General features: G+C 35.4%; 1 protein-coding gene across 5 annotated transcripts in view; it reads right to left on the reverse strand.

Moving 5' to 3' along the window:
• The window catches only part of FTO (FTO alpha-ketoglutarate dependent dioxygenase), a 224,400-nt gene that overhangs the window by 175,047 nt on the left and 25,725 nt on the right, over positions 1–23,628 (reverse strand). For 3 of the 5 annotated variants that reach the window (XM_015639800.3, XM_015639801.3, XM_015639804.3), the window contains exons 2-3: positions 13,086–13,163; positions 7,562–8,219 (exon numbers count right to left, since the gene is read on the reverse strand). In XM_015639800.3, coding sequence (XP_015495286.1) covers positions 7,562–8,219; positions 13,086–13,163 — 736 coding nt within the window. Of the gene's footprint in view, positions 1–7,561; positions 8,220–13,085; positions 13,164–19,789; positions 19,873–21,768; positions 21,886–22,969; positions 23,049–23,628 lie in introns of those variants that run through there. The other 2 variants (XM_015639806.2, XM_033517243.1) reach the window with 2 other exon arrangements.

A 23,628-nucleotide genomic window follows, 5' to 3' on the forward strand; every position in this document is an offset into this window, starting at 1 on the left:
GCGTGGAAATAAAAAATAAAAAAAATGCAGCAACACTGATATGATAGATAACTTCTGAAAGAATTTCAAGTCATAAAATGCCAAAGCATTTTATGAACAATTTCACTTGTTTATATACTTGTAATTTCACCAAATCATAAACTGAAACAAAGTAAGGTGAAATAATGGTTACAATACACAGTCTAGACCAACAAAGCAAATCTTGGAGCCATCTCTGTCATTCTTTTCTCAAAATTACTAGTCAAACATGCTAGATAACATGTGCAAGAGCCAATGAAGCTTCAATACATTTGTCACAACACTTTTCTTATCATTATGCAACATGAACGTGTTGAGCTTGGGGAAAAATAATCCACTGCATAGAAATAGCATTTAGAGCTTAATCCCTCAGAACTATTTTCATAAGCTTACTTCACTGCAGTATAAATTGAAAGATACAGTCAGCATTTATAACAAGGTATTTGGGAGCTATGGTGTAACAGTTTTACAGCTAAAGTAACAGTGCATTTTGACAAAGGAGGGATGAAGTTTTAATAAGTAGTTGGCACAGAACAGCAGTGAACAGTCTGAAACTAACTATGCACCATGCCCAATTCTTGCTTACAACTTAGTAATTGTGTCCATTTCACTGTCCACTTGAAATGTCCTTTCATGTAGTAATTTTAAAACTTTTGTCTTAATTTAATTCTAGAAGAAAAATATTAAAGTTGTATAGCTCTTATTATAAGAGGCACACACGAAGTGTGACTACAAACTCATACTTTTAGAATATTCACGTCATTTATCTCACCTGGTTACTGCAGGCTGTTTAGCTGGGGGCAGCCTTTAGAAAATTAAGACAATTTATTAACTATTATGTCAATGAAATGTTGTCAAAATTCAGGAAACAGAGAGACAAAGCCTATTAAAAAGCCAATCTAAAGGTTCTTAAGTGAAAATTCTTACAGTCCCCAAGTTCCCACCCTTCACTGCTGCAGTTCTCATCCAACTGAAGCTCTGGCTCAGCAGCAGCTCTAGGCCCTTCCATCAAGAGCACACAAATGAGAAAACAAGAGCTAGCAAACACTCAGAAAAATCAATACTAAACTCTTCAAGGGGCTTTCATATTTTCTACCCTGTTCAGATAAATCGTAACTTAATTTAAGAAAAATGTTTTCTGAAAACTGCAAATAGGATGGCTTTCAAGGCATTTTTAATGCAATACATCATGGATATTATAAAAAGAAGTAACCTTTTGGGTTAACTCTCTCTGTTATGCTGCCTTCCCATTCACTTTGGCAGCAGCACTGTTCACAATATGGCACCAATAAAATATAGAACTACAATCAGAGACAGCAATTTCAATCAAAGTTTCCTGGGGTCTCCTCATAAATCCAGCACCTTTGGAATGTGCTCGTTAAAATGACTTATTTTTTGCAGTTTGATAAATTTTTTATTGCTTAAGTACTGAGTTCAAATACAGCTCACAGTCTCCTTTTCTCTATATTCTCAATTATTTCACCTTATAATTATCAGCAGCAATTGAAACTGATTGCTCCTACCATGTTATTTTGGTAACAAATGGAAGCAAGCTGCTACTTGCTTTTAAATGCAAGCTACCCTGAAACTGAGAACAAGGGAAAAATAGACACCTTAACATTTGTGGTATATCCACAAGTAGCACAGACAAACCTTTATATAAAAAGAAGTCGTTATTAAATTCTCTATGACACCTCAAGAATGACTGGATGCTGTATATTTATTGATATAATTACAGTTGCCACTTAAATGAAAACATTTGGATGCATCTAAATCATAAGTACTTGAGAATAAATCATGTGAATAAGTCATGGAACACATACCCATCACCTTAAGAACACAAACTTATTTTGTAGTAAACCATATAGAAACAGTCAAACATAAAAATATTTAATGGAAGTATAACAAAACTATGTGCAGATTTGAATTCTGGTCAGCAGAGGTTTACAGACTTGGGCCTGTAAGAAACCTTTATGCTGGAATCCCAAATAAAATGGTGCAATGAAGTAAAAAGCTTCCCACAACATAACAACAATACCTCATCAAACCTGTAATTATGGTAGAACCATGAAAGAGAGAATGTAGCTGCAGAAAATTGGCCACAGCCTTATGCTCTTAACTAGACAGCTCAAATTTCCAGAGATGTTCCAGCACTTAGATCTGATCTTATCAGCTTTGGGTCAGAGTTAGGTTCAGAACAATATGAAACTCGTTTTCCTGGAACTACTTTGGTTATTGCTCCAGAGCACAGAAAGTAAAAGTAGCTTTGAAAGGTTTCTTTGCTATTTGGCTCCAAAATCTTCCAGAGTTTGAGACTTTTTTCGATGCACCGAAACCTAAATGACCTGTATTGAATTCAAACTGTAATGCCAAATTATATCCCAAATGTAACCTTACACACCATTTCTTAAGACAACAGAATCACTGCCAACACATTGCTAAGAACAAGGACTGTAAGCATTTACTTCAACATTAAATCCAACTGATCACTGTTATATTATTTTTTTACAGATTGATTGATGTTTTTCACGGAACGTAAAAGAATTTGGCACATGTTCCTCAATTAAACAAACACACAAATTATCAGTGTCTTTCAATAGCAGTTTATATATGTTACATACAAGAAGTGAAAGAAGCAGAGAATGCTTTGCTTCTCAGCAGCTGATGGGAAAGAAGAAGCATCTACCCAAAGTTATTTCCTCTACCTCACTGCAGAAAAGCCATAGTGTCAGAGGTTAAATTCTATTACCATTTAAATTTTTCTTGCAACTGACATTCACAAAACCCAAAAATTGTAAGATTTTGCCAACAATATTCTTATCAATTCATGTTTGGCATGCTGTATCCAGATATATCAGGAACAAAAGCACTAAAATAAGAACAAACAATATTCTGTTATCTCTTCATTTCTGAAGGAGAGGCTGTATTTGATCAGTGAGAACATGTCTAAAACAAACCACAAAGGTCTACTCAAGCGATGATTTCTTTTCAGAAAACAGGGTTCTAATCTATTACTGTGAAAGCTGGTGGATCACTAAAAATTTGTGACTCTTAGAACACAAATCTAACTGGTTAGACCCTGCAAGTTAGAGCTGTGGCCATTTCATGCACTTATTTCTTAAAAAGTAATATAACATTTTCTACATACCATTTCTGTTATTTCAACAAGTAATAATTCTGTTATATTATTGACATTAGAAACTATTCCAATCCTGCAAAAAACATCTACTCCATGACTTTTACCCATTAAGCAGTACATAAAGAGGGATACTGGTCATCTACTAAGTTAGATTGACTTCAGTGCTGAACAACTTCTGTAGCTTCAGGATTTGTTTAATATGGTGGGGAAACATACATCTGTAGTCCATCTCAATTATTTTTATCCCAAATTAAATGAAACAGCCATCATTAGGCTACGTGCCAGGATTTTGCTTCTAACTTCACTGAGTAAAAACATATAAACAGCATTTTACAAAAGAAACAAGCACAAAAGGCCCTTGAAGATAAGTCATCAATGCAGCTAACAATAAGTTTGTTAAACCTTTTCACATCACCTTGTCAGCAGACAGCCAGCTGTGTAGAAGTTCAAGAGTTAAACAGCGAGTCGGCCTTACAGCAAGAGAACAAACTAGATAAAGAACAAACTAGGTAAAGAATCTAGAGAGAACTACTTATTTATCTCTTTCTCTGTGGGAAATCCAGTTAAGAGAAAGATGGACACACTTCAAGTGTTTACATTTCTTTTCCATTTCCTTTAAGTTCATAACTGAAACAAGTCTCGATTTCAAAGAACATCTTTCGATTTATAACCAACTTGTGCTCTGCTAACTAATGAAACTTCCTACAAAACACACTGACCTGATGGAAAACTAGTCATTAGCTTATTAGAATAAAATGCAATTTTTGAAAATGCTCTTATTCTACTGAATTGCAATTCACTTTTAATACTGCAGAAGGAAATAAATATGGGTTATTAGCTTACTATATTAAAATCCTGAACAATTCTTTTACCTTCATGTTCTCAGGTGATAGGATACTTGTAAGATAATGTGTTATTAAAAATGTTGAATTGGTCAAAATTTGAAATTCCTGTTCCTTGATAAATTCTGAAAAGTAAATTAATTCCAAATACTGTTAATGGCAGTATAATTGAACACACATTCTGCAACCTATTCAGTTCTGCACATGCACCCTGATTACCACTCATGCACTTTCATGCAGCATACACACCAAAAGGAAACCTCTCCAATTTTTATGAGGCTCCATTTTCATCACTTGACAACCTACTCTTAACCTAACGTAACGTAAGTAAAAGCATCAAGCAAAATGTTTACCTTCATTTGAAGTTCCTTTGAAAGAGTTTTACACTGGAAACAAGAAAATAAACACTGATACCAATTAGAATATCAGCTTGTTCCAATATCTTTATGTTGTTGTTTAAATTTCTTTTCTGGCATATTGAAAACTGCTTCTACTCCAATTAATACTGATCAAAGTTTCAAACATGAAATTTTCATTATGGCATCAAACAATGAATAAATGAACAAGAAAACAAGTTGTTTCAATTACAGTAGTATCTGTTTGAATGATATTTAATCCAGTAAGCAGGTACAAAATAAATACTGATATAAAGATGCAAATGAAAGTAAAAACAAAACCATATAAACTGAGTTGTGCATGCCTAAACAGTCTGACAGAGCTCAGTCAGACTGCTTGACTCCAAGGGCTCCTGCTGCTCAAACTCTCACAACCTGGGGATTCTGCATTTGCAGCAGGGCAGATCAGGACCAGCCATGCAGCCTTGGAAGCCTGAGCTTCCACAGGCAAAGACCCCCAGTGGCTGCAGAACCTCAGAGACCAGTGAGGATCTGAGGAATTGAGAGCTGGCAAAATAAACAGGCAAGACCTGGCAGAAAAGGCAACCAAGCCAGTTCCAACAAAAATCAACATGCTTAATTTGTGTTTGCATTTCCCACAGAATCACTGTTTTCTCCCAGAAAATTACTAATCCAGCTCATCTACATCTTCTAAGGAAAAAAAACTCCAACAAAAGAATTTTGACCACATCTACTCCTTTTATTAGGTATTCTATAATGATTTTGTGACAGTCTTTTTACACCACACTTAGAATTCAATGCTAATTCAGTACTAAATGAATTAATAGAGTAATTAATAATATAAGATGTCGGCATAAAAACTAAACACTTATGGAAAATAAGAAGTCAAGACATGATTCTACAATGATATAACAATATTATTCAAAAAGATGTTGAGATCCTCATGTTTCACAGTTATGGAGACCTGGTAATATAGGAAATACTAAAAGTCTTTGTAATCTGCAGAAACCATCAAAACAATGACATTATATAGAACTGGAAAGAATATATAAACATTGATGAGCTTATAATCACCAGCATTGAAAGGCTGTAAAAAGAAAATCAGAAAAGCAAAAAGACAATCTACTTCTTTAAAATCAAATCCTCTTGGATGCACTGGGTACAAAACTTTAATACAAACAAATATTTACCGACACTTCAGGTACAAAACCATAATCCTAAACTATAAATAGGATCCATTTCCTCCAATTTATGAATAAGCTTTAGGGATATACAGTGTCATTGCTTTAGGAATATACAGTGATAAGCACACCCTGGACTACAGGACATCTCTCCAGGATGCTCCACAGCCATGGCTGAAACCCCCTCTAAAGCTCAATAACCCGACCTGAGCAATGAAAAACCTGAAAAATTTCAACTAGTGACTTTTAATTTTTTTCCTTTAAATGACAGAATAATCAATTTATTTACTAGAAAGAGCCTGCTTTTTTTGTTTTCATGTCTATTTCCAAACTTTTCAGAAAGAAAAAAACAAACTTTTAATTGTGTGTTTATATAAAAACTCTTGTATTTGGCAAAAACATGTATATAAGTATCAAAAAAGTTTTTAGCCTAAATATATAAAATATTTCTTTCTACCCACATCAATCAAATCTTCTAGACAATTTGCAGTGTTTTTAAAGTACCATAATCTTTACTTATTTAAATTGCTGAATAAAAGAAACAAAATCAACTGACAAGTTATGAATAAACACAGCAGCTTTCATATTTGTTAATTTATAGCTTTCTAAACTTAAAGAAACTCCCTTTTTTCCCTTTCCATAAGCAAACTTTATGTTAAAGTAAAAAAATTTTAGCATACTACAATAAATCCTCATACACAGTATTATTACTTCTAGTTCATATTTAGGTTTCTTTAACTTCTAATCCTACTGAAAAAATATTTCTCTACAGTACTAATGGAAAAAACCTCAACACATCTTACTTGACCTTGACACCATTGACAAAGAGGACAGAAAGAAGTTCATGAAGAAAATTACACTTTTACCAGTCAGGAAATCTCTTCTACTTGATTTGCTAAGCCAGTTGATGTTTTATATCCAGGAAAATGTAGATAATATGACTTCAGTTGTACTTAAGTAACAGTGACACAGAGTTTCAAAACTAATAACAAAACCAGTAAGAGAATGCATTTGGGAGTATAAGCTATTACTTTTATATCACAGTCTTTAGCTGAAACCTACTGAAGTCAATGCAAATTCTTCCCCCATTCTAAAGCAAACATCACAGGATTTTTGGAAGAATCAAAAATCAATTGTGAATTATGACACAGAACATTTGCAAATTCAAATAAAGTGTCTAAATTCTAATCTTACGTTTGCAAAACTAAGTCATTAAAAAAATAGCCAAGCCTTTGTTCAAGCATTGTTAAGGAAGAAAACAAACAAAAAATCCTCATGTCTGCTCTTAAATAAAGATAAAAAATGAGTCAGGTACTTTAAACTAAAAATGAAATATTTAATGATGCTTTAACTGCACTTTTACCACCACCACCCCTAAGATACAGTATGAAATTGGTTTTAAAATAAGCAAGAGCCTACAAAGCCTGTCAGACAACAGTTGTGTTAATGCAAAGTGTCCCTCCTTCCCAGCTAGAGAAATGTTGGCAAGTCCTCCATAAGACACACATTAACTCTACAGCATGCCCAGACAAAATTCATATATTTCTAAGTAAATACAGTAATGCTTCTATCCCAAACCAACTGAAAATGATCTTTCCAAAGAAAGAATAGCAAAATCAGCACAAAGCAAAGCAAGTCTGCATATGATAAATAACGCTATAAAAATGGTGATCCCAACCACACTGAAACATTTTACAGGATAGAAAACATGCACATGCAATAACCTAAGAAAGATATTTGACAGATTTTGATATCCTGGCTCTTAGTCAGGGAGTTAATTACACCAATTTTTAAATCTAGTTAGAGAACAACTGCTAAGCCAGCTGCAGTAAACACAGGTATTTTGTACATGTTTTAGTGGAAATAAAGATAAGGCTTAAATACAAAAGGTACCACAATGCATTCAGAAGCACGTGACAAGTCTAGACCAGAATTAGATGTGCTTGTGTACATACACACAAGGGAACACAGCAGAGCTTCAGGGATCTCAGATATTTTTGTGACTGGTCAAGTCCCATCACTCACCTTCACAGCTGTAACTGTACACAGCCACTGTTGACCTTTCCACCAGACTCTCATCATGGTGCCAGCTCACTGCCATGTTCCCCATTCCAAAGTAAGGTTCTTGTTTCAAGTACAGCATTTGTAGTGGATCCATGTAATTCAATAAAGTCAAGTTGTAAGATGTTCTGTTCTTTAGACTTCTGTCATCCTCTGGTACACAAACACTGCTCTGATCTTTAGAAACAGACCCTTGCTCCGTAAGAGAAGTAGCAAAACTTTGCTCCCTATCTATTACAGTAGCATCTTTAATTTCTTTGGTCTCAAAAAAATTCTGTCCTTGTAATGCCTTGACCGCTTCAATATGCAAATAGTCATTAAGTCTCATTAATGCTTTACAAGCATCATGCATTTGAGGACTGCAATATTTTATATCATAACCTTCTGCAGGCCAAGGAACTGTAAATAATCTTGTGTTCAAGTACTTATAAGTGCATCCTGGGTTTCCAATTAATATTCGAGACACTGGAGTAAGAAAGTCCTTCTCTTTGATCCTTACAAGATCTTGAAAGAAACAGTTGTGTTCTCGCAAGGTCAGAAAGCTTTCTTGTACCATTTGATGGAGCTCTGCAGGTACTGTATCAGATTTCCTGAAAATCAGCTTGGAATACTTTGTCTTCCACTAAAGGAGAAAAAACCCAAACAACAAAAAGAAGAAAATAATTATTGTTTTTACAGGCATCAAGTTATATCAAGACAAGGCAAAGCAGTCAAGTTAACAAGAATGAGTCTAGAATGTGGTGAAGATATAGATGCCAGCACTTGTTACTGTATTTTCATATTTCAGTATATTGCACAAAGTAGATATGTACCAGCAGCTTCAACCAGGAAAAATCTCCAAATAAATAAATAAGAAGACTCTAGAAAAGTTCAGTAGAACATACAGCTCATCTGATGTATCTGCAGATAATGCCACCTTTAAGTATATAAACAACAGAATATCAAGCAGTAAAAAACTGATTCCTCTTTTTGCAAAGACCCTTCTGTTTCATTCTGATGTACAGAAATCTAGAGGGCTACATGATAAACACAAATAGTTTTATATAATAACACTTTTCAGTGGAAAAATAACAAAACCAAAACATACATTTTTTTAAAAATGCACTGCTAATATTCTGGTGCTTTTTATTTTCAGATTCCTCAGTGCCTGCCAATTATCTCTCATTTTATATAAAAGCTCTCTTTTGATAGCAGAAAATGTCCAAACTTATTTTCCTCCCCAGCTCCCTACCTGTAGTGTTCTTTTTCCTCATATCCTCTTATGACCACACCAGTTCTGGTATCAGCTGGAGTTCAGAATCCAGCAGTGTGTGGAGGCAGCAACTCCCAGCAAGGTATAACACTGCTAATCAGCAGATTCTTGCTCTGTATGCACAATACTGCTTCCCACTCCAGGAAGGCTTGGATAATTTTATTTTGTTAATCTGGTTTTCTAAGGAAGTGAGTATCAGATAATCACACCTTTTATTGGCTGCCTGTAAATCTGCTTTAACTACTGCTGAGACTGTTTGGCAAACTAGACAAAGGCTAGAGAATAAGTTCTTTAAAAGAGTGAGTTCTTATGTATTTCATTAAAATTAACAGATAAATAAAAGGAACAGATGCACCCTAGTGCTTTCCTAAGGGAAGGGCTGTAATGTGAGTGTATCAGGCATCAATTAGCAATTGTGAAGCTCCTAAGGACTCACCACACCTATTTCCTTTTGTCCAGAAATTAATTGGTAGTTTGGAGAAAAGGTAGGTACTGATGGTGGTGTGGGGAGACATATTAAGGTAAACTGAAATCTGAAGGCATTAGGCAATGGGGAAAGAGCACATGGATGTACAAAACCAATCTGCCAAAACTTTTGTTAGTCTAATAGCTTATGTTCAAAGTGCTTTTAAAAGGACAAATAAAAATCACTGTCACAAAACACCACACTGACCTACAATCCGTCTGTGAGCTCCTTCTGGTACAACTCAAACCCACTTTACTAGTACTATCTACTTCCAAGTCTCATTTGAACCTGCCTTTCAGGAAATTAATTTTAAAATCCAAAGAACATGCCCTTAAAAAACACAAACCAGGCAGTAAGTATGCACATTTTCCACTGCATGAAAACAGACTTTTGCATCATAATGCACTGTTATCCTACAACACTGAAGAGCTGGTTTTACAAGATCATTTGTTTCTACTAAAAAAGAGAACATAAAAGGAAGCCTATTTTAAAAATAATGATTATATATAATAAATCTTGGTTTATCTATAAACCTCACCACTATTCCTTGTGAAATTTTTACAGTGAAGCTAACTCCTTTTCTTTATACATTCGTATGGTTCCAAACACTAGCTTCCTAGAGAGAGGAAAAAAAACCCCTATAACAGCACCTACAGATAATAATTTCTGACAATTGTTTTTACATGCTTAGTTTCAAACACCAAAGCTTTAAAACAGTCCCAGATCTGTGTGAAGGTCCCTCTACAACTCCAGAACACAGGATCACAGCTTTCATTCAAAGAAGTGAATCCAAACTTGATCAACTAAATTCATCTGAGCTTGTCAAAAGCCTGAAACGATTCCTTTAGAGATCCTGAACTGCTTCTTTTGTTTCCATCAGTGCTGTGTATCTCCAGCCTTTGAATTACAGTGAAAAAACTCCTTAAAAACAACTAGTGAAATCAGTAACTGTAAATTTAAGACTTGGAGCTGTAGGCTGCAGTCAGATATGAAGGTACAGGCTGATGGGAATCACAGATATTCTTTCATAATCTTCAGAATGCCAGAATATTTTATGTTGTGACATATAAAGATAATTACTTCATTATTTATTTTACTATGCAAATGTATGAAAGAAAGAGCTTTAACAGTTCTATAGCAGTACCCCAGTATTTCTTTAAATAATTCTGTATACTGGACATACTCATACCACATTACATATGCTATTATGGTATATTTAAACAGTCACTAATACCATATATTTTTAAACCATTTATATGGAAATATAAATACACTGAATTTCTGACATTATTCACACACACAAAATTCCAAACAGTTGTTAGAAACAGGAGGAGGGAAATAACAATATGATGTAAAGCAATTAAATCCCTGAAAACATGCTCTAGAAGGGAAGAACAAAGATTTTACAAAGGTAACAACACTGTATTCCCCTCCTGAACTGCAGAGGTAATGCCTTGCACATTTTGCTGCCAGCCAAGTCAGAGGCCTGTTACCTTTGGGTTGTGCTTTAAGATCACATGCTTAAGAACTATTTTATCATTAAGGTATCCCAAAAGAAATCAGGAAGTGGAAACACATTTCCGACACATCACATGAAAACGGCCTGGTCTTCTTTAAATCCCCACACAGTGCCTGTGCTGTGCCCTCCATAAGGAAAGAATTACAGGATCAGAACATGGGGTGACTGCTGGGTTCACACTGGACACCCTGTTGTTTTGGGGGATGGGGAAGGGCAGTAATCATGTACTCTGTGTTGTAACTCTGACAGCCAGTATTAAAGGTCAGCTCACTGCTCACTCTGAAAGAAGTGGCAGCATTACAGGCAACTACAGCACAGAAAAAAACCCAACATATTTGATGCTCAAATCTTCTTGTGAATGTTTCACACAAGATTTTAAATATGCTTTCACTTCTGATGATGATACTCAACACAGAGAATCACCCTATGGACTTGAGTGACAGAATAAAGTTAGGAATCAGCAATAAGGACCCTTGATTAGTAAACTGTCATGTGCATCATGAAATGATAGTCTGTACTTCAAATATTTGTGAACTACCTCGTTACAGCCTCTTTCTTGTTCCCTACTGGCTTTAAACATCACATTGTTTCAGCTTATGGCTTAGGGCCCATTTCCAAAATCCTTTATCAGGAAAAACACATTGAAAGAGGATGTCAGTGGAAGTCTTGCTTGTGATGGAATTTTTCACTTCTGTTCAGGCTGTACATACCCAACAGGATAAGACAACTTTTTTAGCTGCATCCTACCTAACTTTTCCAACATGTTCCAAGAATACTATTTTGTAAGAGGTAGATCCTTCAAGGAGTAGGGCAAGTCTGTCCAGGAAAGACAGACTATAAAACTAAACTGGATGTGATATTTTACTTTGCTGATTTGTCTTCATGCTCTCACCCTTCTTTTTCTCTCCAGCTGTACTGCATTTAAGCATCATGGAACTGGCAATTTCTACAGCTGTGATTCCAGTAACATTTCATAACCACCACAGACTTCAAAAGGTGTTTGTGATATTTATGATTAACAGATATACTTAAAAATATCTATCATGCACACACACACTACATAAAAAGTATAATTCTATATTTGCAAAAAGAATGCATCAAAACTTTATTAAGGATTGAACAGGTGTGATTTTACTGCTTATCTTATTCCCATTGCCTTCTATATTTATGAGTTACTGACCCTGAGCAAATGAGATGCCACTTGGGCAACCTGGGTTCCACCTTCTCTTTTCACATCAGCTCCATGAGAAGCTGAATTTACAAAGATGTGAAAAAGAAAAAAGATCCTGGGCACAGCAGCTCTTGGCAGCATCAGAGGTGGAAGAGAACAGGAGGGGATGTAACAGGACTTGGAAGGAGAAAATCCAGCTGCCCAGTTCTTCAAAGGGAGAAGAGTTTCTCCATGAGCATTAAGGTTAAGACTGAAAAGAACGTGTTTGTGTAAAGAAATAATAAAATCCATCTGTATCACTCTTATGAATTCTCCCAGCTCTTCTACACTTGCCCATCTTAGAGCCATATATCAGCACAAGGCAGGCACCACTCCTGTGTCCTGTAATGTGAGCATGGTCACTGGAGCTGTTCAAACAACCAGGTTATTCCTTATGCTTTTTCTCTTACTGTGATCCAATTTGAAGTAACTGAACCCACCATGAGTTATGTAGTTAGTCTAGAAAGATCCTACCAAGATAGATGCAGAAAATTCTTTTTATTCATTATATTCTTGCATACACTCACTCGGTTTACTACTCATGTGGCTACTGGGACTGACATTACTTCTGCTTGGTTTCATTTGAGACATTCCAGTTTCCACAGTTTGTTTTGTAAGCAAATTATTAGCAATTACTTATTGTTGGAAAGTAGAATTAAGCCTCCCAAACTTGAAATTTCTATGCTAATATTCCCCCTATTTTGCCAAGTGTGAGCTATAAAGGTCTCTTCACCACTCAGAAAAAATAAATTAAAATAATGATGACATGTATTTTGCTTCAACAAAGCATGAAAAACTGTGATTAACTGTTATACATTACTTGTACTGAGGGCACACATATAAAAATAAAGCTCACCAAGTTCTCATTTGTGAATATCCCAGTTCTAAAGATCTTATTTCACACCACCTGGAAGTGCATTATCAGCTATCAGGACACCTTTTTCATATCAGATTCCACAGTGTCTCTTTGAAGGAAGATTTATTTGTTGTTCAGTGCAAACAGCCATTTTAGTTTAAAATGATTTAAAAGAAGTACGTTACCAGCTGGTGGAAATCAGCATCGGCTGGTGTCAGGTATGGAAGTCTATTCTCCCCAAGTTCTTCAAGAAGTTTTTTCTTCTGTTTTGGAGGGGTAAAATTGAAACAGAAAATTAGACTCAAAACCAAGATATAAACAGAGAGGTATAAAAGTAGTTGCATTTAAATGACAAAACCAGGTCCAATTACTTCGCTTACTACCTTTAGTTCTGGAAAACTAAATAAGGAAAAACAAACAAAAAAATAATCAGGGGAACTTCTCTGCTTATGAGGCAGTAATTCAGTTTAGCTAGTTTTAGAGCTCTTGAGTACTTTTACTCCCAAGTTCTTTTTTAGATAACCAGTCCTTGTTACACTGATCAAAATTCATCTCAGCCTTAGGTTCTTCAGACCTATGTCTACTTTATAACTACACATTAATTTCTTGTTTCCTTTCCATTTTCTTTTTTAGTTCAATTTGTGCAGCCAATGGGTACAAAGCTCATATTTTATAAAACGGCCCAGTTACCCACTACTCCATTAAAACAATGGGCCCCATTTTCTTTCAGCAACTATTCCTGAAATAGTTGCTGAAAGAAAAGAAAAGCACAATCTACTGTACCCCAAAGTCCCCACAGCCTGACAATATTTAAAATGTCATCCTCAAGACCTGCCATCCCTGAGACAGCCATAAATCCAGTGTGATGTTGGGCGTGCACAACCAACCAGCTGCCTGTAGAAACAGCTTTTCTCTGTCCCCTTCTTCTCTTAACTCCATTTTTACTCCTGGTTTAGACTGAGAGCATCTCCACCAATAGTCAATGTGATCACTAATAAATTGCTAAGATGAAAGCCTGCTGTGTTTCCAACACTTATTTTTCAGGTTTTTATTAATCAAAACAGATTTTTTTTTGGTACTATACAATTAATTGTGCTAATGATTTGCCAAGTGACAAGAAATGTGTGAAACATGCCATCAGAATTTTTGGAACGAAATAATCCTGATCCATGACGGGTTCATTCACACCTATCTACTCACAGACTAAATCAACACTAACCCAGTATAAGTACAGATTAACCACAGTGTAAAAATTATTATAGTGGAAGTTCTGGCCTAGAAAATTAATAAACTCCTACTTCTTTCTTTTAGCTTGCAAGAATTGCTTTTTACAAACTTTGCTCATTAATAAATTTCAACTTACTTGCAACTCAAAGATCATAGAACTGTATCTGCCATAATGCTAAAATATATAACAGGATTTAAATTCTTATTTTTATTCCAATATTTTCAACTACATAAATACTGGCACAAGAAACAATATTTTTTATGTTCTAAGAGAAAGACCAGATGGAAATAGAATGTTTTTAAAAGAATATTTAGGGTATTATACCAAGGGAAACAGTAAGCAAAAAAAAACAAAGGTATGACTAACACTTTCACAAAACCAAGTTCAAAACATGGTCAAAACAGATCTTCGCTGTTTTGGCACTATTATTTAAAAATGAAGAGAAAACAACCCATGTATTAACTAACTCCTGGCTTATAGCAAACACATGAACAAGGAAAGCTGAACTATGGAGTATAAATGTGCATTCTGATACAATGAATTCCATCTATTCAAATTTAAGTATTGAGAAAGACAACAGGTCTTAAAGCCAGGAGGAAGTGTGGAGGATTTTAAGGTTCATGGATCAGTCAAACTACAGTAAGAGCAGGTGGCTCTCATTTCCACATTCACAATGTGCTGAGCACCAATTCTGAAGCAGCCTGAAAAGAGCAGCACTGACATCTCTGAACTAGTGGTATAATTTCTTTATGTCCTCAGTTTTCTTTGGGGACAGGTTGTTGGTACATTGACATGAAGTCACCGGTGAAACTCAGCAGATCATAATTTTACACTGATTTCCTGCATTGTCTAAAACTCCTCTATTAATACACTCCTCTAATACCAAAAGCTTGCCAGAAGTTTATTACATGAAATTGCTGGAAACATTAGACTGGCTTTGTTATCTTTAAGATAAACCATATTAAACTGCAAGGGAAAAAAAATAAATTTTAACATGGATTCACATCTCTGGAAAGAAAAAAAAAATGGGAAGAAGAGAGATTCTGACAATTTCTTTGTCAAGTATCAGACTCCTGGCAAAAAGCACACAACATTAAAATGCACTCTTGTGTATAGGTAGTAGTAGTTCACATTTGATTGTCAGATCTGGCTAAGTGCTGCTCTTCAGCTTGATGTGCAGACTAATACACACAGCTGGGTGGTAGTACATGCTGCTCATCTCTTATGCAAGAAGCTGTCACACAGATGTCAAAAACATCAAGCTACTCACAAATACCTCCAAAAAGTAAAAAAAAAAACCACCAAAAAAAACCCCTGAGTATCTGGCTTTACCAGCTGGCTGATGTGAAAATCTAAGCAGTATTACATAAGCATTGTGTATTGGCTCTTCAAACACATAACCCCCTAAGTAAAAACTAAATAAATGCCTTCACTTGAAACTATCAGGCTTCTTAGAAAGCATTTTTCTAAATCTGACTTTTTAAATTTTAAAAATTATCAACAGTGTAACAGTTTATTCAGATATTGAGATTATGTTTCTTATGATTTAAAAAACAATGTGATTTTTATAGATATTAGCGATGCCAATACATGAAAAACAATCTAATGTGCACCATCCCCATTACTACACACTGCACTTCCTTTGAAATTTTGTTAAGTGCTCATCTTGGGCCTTCAGAAAGACAAAAACCTCTGCAAATACTTATTATATGGGCTGCTGTGAGTGTTACTGGAGCTATTTTAAGTGACACTGCACCAAAGATCAGAAACACAAAATGCCAATGAACATTCTGCAAACACTAATCTCTGCTCATTTATTAATAATAAATAGGATTATTAATGAGACGGTTGCAAAATTCAGCAAGTGGAGTATTAAAAATTGCAATCTCTCAATCACTATAAATGTAATTATTTATTTTTCCTGTAAACAGAAGTGGTGCCTTGTATGTCACAGAGCAAGAGAAGTAACAGAAACATAGCTAAGAGGTGAGGGTGCAGAGAGGATGGTGTAGCAACTTTGGAACATCATCTCCATTCCCAGCCTACAACAGCCCCTCTGCCTCAACTCCTTTCATCAGAAGTTCTTAAAATATTCCCCCGTTTTTTTCATCTTAAAAAGTTTCCTAACTGCCTGCTGCAATTTTTATATTTCTGAGACTACTTGAGACCAGAGCTAGTAAAACACTTGATTTTTTTTTGGCTTTAACGCAATCTACTGTTTTTGCAGAAATTTCAGGGATAAACCTTAAAAAAAGAGTCACTATTCAAAGCAGAAGAAAGTATCATCTCCTCCAATAGTTTTTCCCAATAGCCTTTTGTTTGCCAAAAGGTTTAGAATGCCTGAGAAAGCCTACTGTCATGAAAGAAAGATCTGAATCACAGTTCAGATGCTAACCTTTGGTTTCTCTAATATCTCTCCTCCCTATTATCTTTTTTACCCACATAACAATGTCCATTAGGGCCTGTGTTTCCCTTACATTCTTTTTTTAAAATCAACTCTAAGAAAACATGGATTTCTTTCAAATCCTGCATGAAGCAAAGGGCTAGTGCTCTTAAATGCTTAATAAACAATTTTATAAAGGAGGAAGATTAAACATATAGCAAAAACTTTGTGACAGAGTACTAAGACTCCATCAAGAAAAAAGCCACCATTTTACAGGAACTTCCAAAACATTACCTCCTAACAGCCTGTCACGTGTTAGGGTTTTTTATAAAAAATAAAATTGGGATAGTTTCTTAAGGAAGAAATGTGATTTCAAAGTTGATATTTGTTTAAACTACAAGGCTTTTCAATTGTTAGTTATTAAAGCTTCATAGCTACCAAGATCAATCAAGTGGTTCACTAAAACAAGTAATGTCAGAAATGAACCTAGAGTAATAAAAAGTACATCCTAAATGTACCATTGCAGCTTTTATTTCTCTATTATCACATATATTAAATTTCAGAATTTTTTTTTTCTTTAAATTATTTCTGTAAATTCTACTCATCAAAAGATCTTAAGGGACCAGCCAATTTTACACCACCGTTTACTGACATGGAAATGTTATATTGCCAGTCTACTCTTCATTACACTCGTGACCTACCAAAAACCTTTTGTGCCACATTCTACAATGTAGCCTCCCAAAAATACCAGCAGAAATATGACCATACTGTACCATACATTTCCCCCCTAATATAAGTAAAAACATTTTCCTATTCAGGGCAAAAATATGCATTATTATCACTCTTATTCTATGAAAACTCATGCTAAAAATATCTATGATGGTCTAGCAATATTTCACGCCTCCTTCATATCCACTTGCTAATTATACTACAGTAAATTAAACTTGCTATGTAATTACCACAGCAAATCCTGTTCTTCTACTGAACAAATGGGCCCAGCTACAGAACCAACAAAATGCAGTTCAAGTGACCTGGGCATGAAAAAAATTATGTAATGAACAACCCACTGCCATGGAAAGACCTCAGGTCTTACATCAGAATCTGTGAGTAGCTGTCTCAAAGACTGTTTGATGTTCTCTGCTGCAAAGGTACTGTTTGGCTTTGCTTACTAATTTCAACCTCTCTTACCCTTTCTCATAAATCAACAGGCGCAGGTTTTGGTTCACACACTCACAGACCAGTCATGCATATGCACAACACACTCAACTGATGTAACTGAACTAAGAGTTAATGTATGCACTGAAGCAACTTAGCAATGTGTGAAAAATGTCTGTTGCCAGTATCCCCTCCTTACCCACCTTGAAGTGTTAAGGGCCCCTTAATTGCTGTTTTAACCTACAGGAACATTGTTCCTTTGGCCAGCGGCCGTTAATGGAACAGAACTGGCAATTTCCCTACCCAGCTGAGTGTAGATTTGCCACACATGGATTAGCACTGTAAGCAATTATGATACAAATATGAAGCAATAAATAGTTCAAACACAGACACTTTGAGTGGAAAAATACCCCTAAGGTTCCTCTGTATAATTCTGAATAAACTTCTTCTACCATCACTGCAAGCATCTTGGTAACATCATCCACATCTTGTTCCCTCCTAGCATGTGTGCATCCTCTTGCAGCAGGTTTATTTTATATACTAATTTAACCAGTTAGTAAATGGTCAGCTCTATATATTAGGTGAGAAGTAAGAACATTCAAACTTTGAAATTATCAAATTTTAATCAGACCTCCAGTTTTTAGTTTCTTCTTATGCATATGGGCACATGATCACACATGTATTTAAGAAAACACTTAAGACAATGTTTAGTTCAACATGGCTGGGAATCCTCATGAATAGATAAGGACACTGAGGCATGTCTGCATGTCATTCTTTGCATAGTTTCTAAAAGATAGCCAATAGATTCTGAGACCAGATTTCTTAATCAAGCAAGTCATAACCAGCTCACCTCCAAAGAATCAGCACACAGAAACCTTCGTGACCATTACTAATAACTGATTCTGCAAAAACACTCTACACACCCAGTCCCAAGACCAACGGGGCTTGGCTAGTACCTAAAATACTAAGCAACTCTATTTGACAGACAAAAAGTTCATTAAAGATTAAAGACAGATAAAATAAAAACTTTAACAAGGGCTAATGTTGAAATGATACATTTGGTGTTGCTGTTCATCTCACACTCTAATGACACGAAGATATTGATGGTTCCTAACTTCCATGGAAATCTGTTACCAGGACACATAGCACCAGATCTCTGTAGCCTTAGGAGCTATCAAGAAGCTATCTTGAGCCTATTAGGCTCAAGAATGGAAAATAATGCAGACATGGCACTTCTCCCTTCTCTCAAGGGAAGGATGCTTCTTCCCTTCCCTTCTCTCCTTCTCCCTGAAGGCCTCAAGGAAACAAAAAGAGAATCTACAAATTATTTTGGGAAATATTGCATATCTGCACTGTGAAGTTGTACAAACCTTACTGGGATTCAGTATCTAATTAATGTAGCAAAGTAAGAGCAAACACACTGTCCAACAACCATGGCACAGACCAAGGACCTCCAGACAGAAACCCAAGGACTGACGACTTGAAATACAGATTCAGAACCTTTGCAAAAGGCTCGTAACTTCTGTAGATATAGACAAAGAACTTTCCAACACAAACACTGGCAGGTCACACTAATACAGTTTTTCAAAACTACCAGCAAAATCAAAAATAAAATAAATTTTCTTGCAGCTTTTCATCATTTCCAGAAAACAACAAGCCTGGCAAGATTGCTGGTCTCTCTATATAAGTAATGGTAGAAACAACCAATGTCTAATAAGAACACTTTAAAAAGGGGAAAAACTCCAAGTGTTAAATCAGCCAGAAGATAAAGCAGTCAAAACTGAAGTAAAAAGGATATGAAAAAAATATAAATATTTACTTAAATACTTCAGCTTAGCATCAAAGGCAGCTTATAACATACCCTTGGTGAGGCTGCAGAAGATAGTGTTAATGTAGAAAGAGCAGGTGTTAAGTGCAAATGCATGTGCCATGCAACCAGCTACAAGGAAGATCAATAAGGAGCTAGAGCATTAAATTTCACATACTGTAACTGTCATGCCCATTACACAGTATTTGAACATCTTTGCAGGCCATTACAAAATTGTTGATTCTTGGTATTTTTTACAGAACCAAATTATTTTCCAGAGATTTTATTAGCACTATGAAAGTCTAAAAGCACTTACAAACTCATTGAAATCTGAAGGCCTTTACAGTCTTCCAAGACATCATATGTAGATATTTGCAGAAAGCATAACTGTATTCTTCACTGCAGAATGAAAAGACAGGAAGATGGTTTAAAGCCTTACAGATAAAAGGAAATGTATTCCAGGAACACTTTTCTTTTGTTAGTCACATATCACCAGGCACACAGCTGATGTATTTTAAAGAAGGCATTTACAAGATAATTCTTGAGAGTATGTGCCACAATTAACAAAATGACTGCCAAAAGAATGCACCAAAGGAAGGGCTGTGCCAGCTCCCTGGGCTTCAGCTGTAGAAGCAGCACTGGACTCCTTGCCTCGTGCTTCTTGCTTCTGCTCCTCCATCTTTGTTCTTTGCCCTTTTCAAGGACGTGATAAACTCAAATTTTCTTTCCAACATTTCTCCCTAGAGGAGGCCTTGAGCAGAAGCTTTGTGGAATTCTCCCTCCTTCCCCCCAAACAAAAGTAACCATCACTGATGTGTAATCATGATGAATGATTACACAATGAATTCACTCTCAACATCTTTCCAAAACAACACAACTGAGATGTCACCTTTGAATATACAAAGGAGAGAGGTGTTAATACAGTTGCATCACTTAACAATGTATTTTAAGGGACATAAAAATTAGAGATCACATTGTGCACATATATTTAACATAACAAAATTTGTACGAGTTTATTCAGTGAGGTGAAGTGTAATTTGTAACATTTTACACAACTGGACCAGACAATTTTGAGATCCCCTTCCAACCTGGGATTTTATGATTCTACAATTTATAAGAGTGACCAGTGTAATAAATGCACAGACACTTGTTTGTATTTATTACATACTAATTTCCTAACTTCACATTCACTACACTATCAGTCAAATCATGGAAACACTCACTCAGAAAACCTAAATACTACAGCTGTTGACTCAACTTTATAATAAGACAACTATTAATGAAATACTGTTGGATTGAATTTTGGCATATGAATTAAAGAAATATAGTGCTATATGGTTTGCTGAAAAAAAGCAGTTTTTTTCAGCAAAAGTCATTTAAAGAAACACCTGATAATGAATAATTCAGACTTGGTTAATTTTGAAGCTTGAAGATTTTGTTTTGCTCACAGTCTCTGAAATAAGCCACACAGGCAACAGAAAGCTCACATCTAAATGTTAAGTTGGCAGGCAACAATTAGCAAAATTCAGGGTCTGAAATGTTGGACAAGTTCAGACCAGAAACAGGGAGCACAATTGAAAAGAAAGGATAATTAGGCATTGGAGGAGACACCTCTGTGAAACCTGAATCCTCCGTTGTGGGAATTTTTTCTTATATCAAGTTTGGAAGTTTTTCTAAATGAGTGGTTCCCAAACTGTTTAGACCATCAGACTTCAAAGAATTATTCACATTTCTTTAAGAGGTTCTACACATACAGCCTAAGCAAATGAACTGGAGGCAGCAAAGCCACACTGACTGAAAGTCTGATGCATCTTGTTCCTCAGTTTGGTTTTGATTAATCACTTTTCCAGTCACCAGTGGCCAGTGAACCAGGACACCTTGGTGTTAGAAATTCTCTTCTGCCTCACAATCCAAAAACACAGGAGTTAGTTGGGATCCATATTTCACAGTACTATCATAAGGTTAAAGAACCACAGCTAAAAGAAAGGTTACTCACATTTTATTCTTAAGCCATCTTTGCACAATATAAATAATGTTAAGGTATAGCAAAAGGTAAAATACAAGAGAACAGTGGTGTGCTGTGAAAGAACTAAATCTCTGTTAAGTCATTTTCTTTGTGCCAAACCCAGGCAAATTTCTTAATGCAAATCAATGTTTTGCTTAAGAATACATTGTTGAGCAAACTTAAGAACTCCCACATTTTCAAATAATGCTGTTTTAATAAAACTATTCTGACTTATGAAAAGGCCAATACTTAATTTCCAGTTTTCATTTCTATTATTTGCATATGCATACCTTATTTCTCGTTAATTTTTCCTCTCATTTGCAGTGTTCAGGTACGATTTTGCAGAGCAGCACTACTCAACTAAAATGGAAATGCATGAAAATTATTTCTTAAGTCTTCTTTGTACATTTGTTTAGGGGAAACTCTTGTCTGTCCTTTCTTCCCATACATTTACATTCCTAGCTGATCTAAGATTCTAAATAGTCCTGCTGCTACCTCTTCCTGTGTTCTCAGAACATGTAGTACAGAAATAACAAATCTTTTCAAAATGATCTCTTCCCTTCTCCATGCTATTCTTAAATACAGGCTGGATTTTTGGAGGTATAAAAGAGAGAGGCTGGCACACAGAAGACCATTCTAGATTTCAACCACTTCAACTTTCCTTTGCCCTACTTGCTCCCTTCTGTTGACAAAATATAGACTAGACTCACACTACTGCATGCTTCTTCTGCCAAACTTAATAAACAATTCCTACCAAGAGTACTGATTCACTCTGGAATGGCTTGGATTGGTTGTCTAAACAAAAGAAGAAGAGGAGCAACCATAGTAATCTACAACATACTAAAGCTGTAGCAGGGTGATAGGATAGTACAGACATGTTTAATGAACTGTGTGATGACAATCAAAATTGGATCCATGAAATAACCCATAAAGAAAAAGCACTAAATAACTTCTGATTGTATTTTTAAGTAAATATCTGTATAAGATATATAAGAACATTATCAAAAAGCCACAGAAAATTAGTACAAGTGAAGGAACAGATGGAAAACATAAAACCCCTTTAAATAAAGAGATACAAGCACACAAACAATAATCCTAATGTGGAAGTACAACTTGACAAAGACAAGGATTGTTCTGAACTATCATAAATTTAAAGGCACACAGGAAAGTCTCCATCAACTGAAAGTACTGAAGACACTTTAAAATCTAAACTCTCCTGCTTCCTTAGAGGATATGTCAAAGACAACAAGAAATAAATTTCACTTGCTTCAGAATGTCTACAAGGACTGGAGTCAACCATTTTATAATTTGATACAGTGGTTTTGTATGTTGGGGTACTCTCAACCTGAAAATTCAAAAATCTAGGCCACTCTTTCAGGCATGTAGCCTGCATGTCTGTGTTAAAACCATCTGAGTGACAGCAGCTCAGCTGCATTAATAAGGGAGGCTGAGGGCAAGAAACTGACATTAAGAGAAAGCTGCCAGACCCACCTTTGTTCTTATTTGCTGGCTTAACATGCTGTATTACTCCCCCTTCTACAATGGAATTGCTTTAGCAGTACCTAGAATTGAAGAAGGTTGAATGAAAAAAAAAAAAAAAAAAGAAAAAAAAAGAACAATGTAGGATTTAAAAAAAAATATTCAAAGGAAGAATTTTAAAATTAAATAACAGACAACTGCAAGAGTTTATGACCCACATTTGGCACTACATATGCTGCAATTCCCAACTAAACTAGGGACAAAGGCTTGATAGTCTCCATGCAGAGCTGAACTTCCATATGAAATATGCCTCAAACCACTGTCAGTTGAACTAATTCATTATATAATAATTCCATTAAATTTTTACTTAAGAGTTTAACTGAAAAAGAGTCAGTTAAAACTTAACAGTTACAACCTTACAGTTACTTAATAATTTTTGGAACCCTTAACTTTTATCAGCCCTTGCATTTGGAAAGAACCATGATGAGGATACCCACACGCAGCAGTTATTCAGGAACCTTTTGTTTTTATTTCCACCACAAGAATTTTAATTCAAATAATTTCCAACTAGGAAAGTGAAAAAAAACAACAAGTACTGTTTAACTCAGAATTCCTAGCTGTATTTTCATACCAAGCAGACCAACTTTGAACATCAGGTCAGCAGAGAGATC

The sequence above is a fragment of the Parus major genome, chromosome 11 (genome assembly GCF_001522545.3).
Source record: "Parus major isolate Abel chromosome 11, Parus_major1.1, whole genome shotgun sequence".
Lineage (NCBI taxonomy): Eukaryota > Metazoa > Chordata > Aves > Passeriformes > Paridae > Parus > Parus major.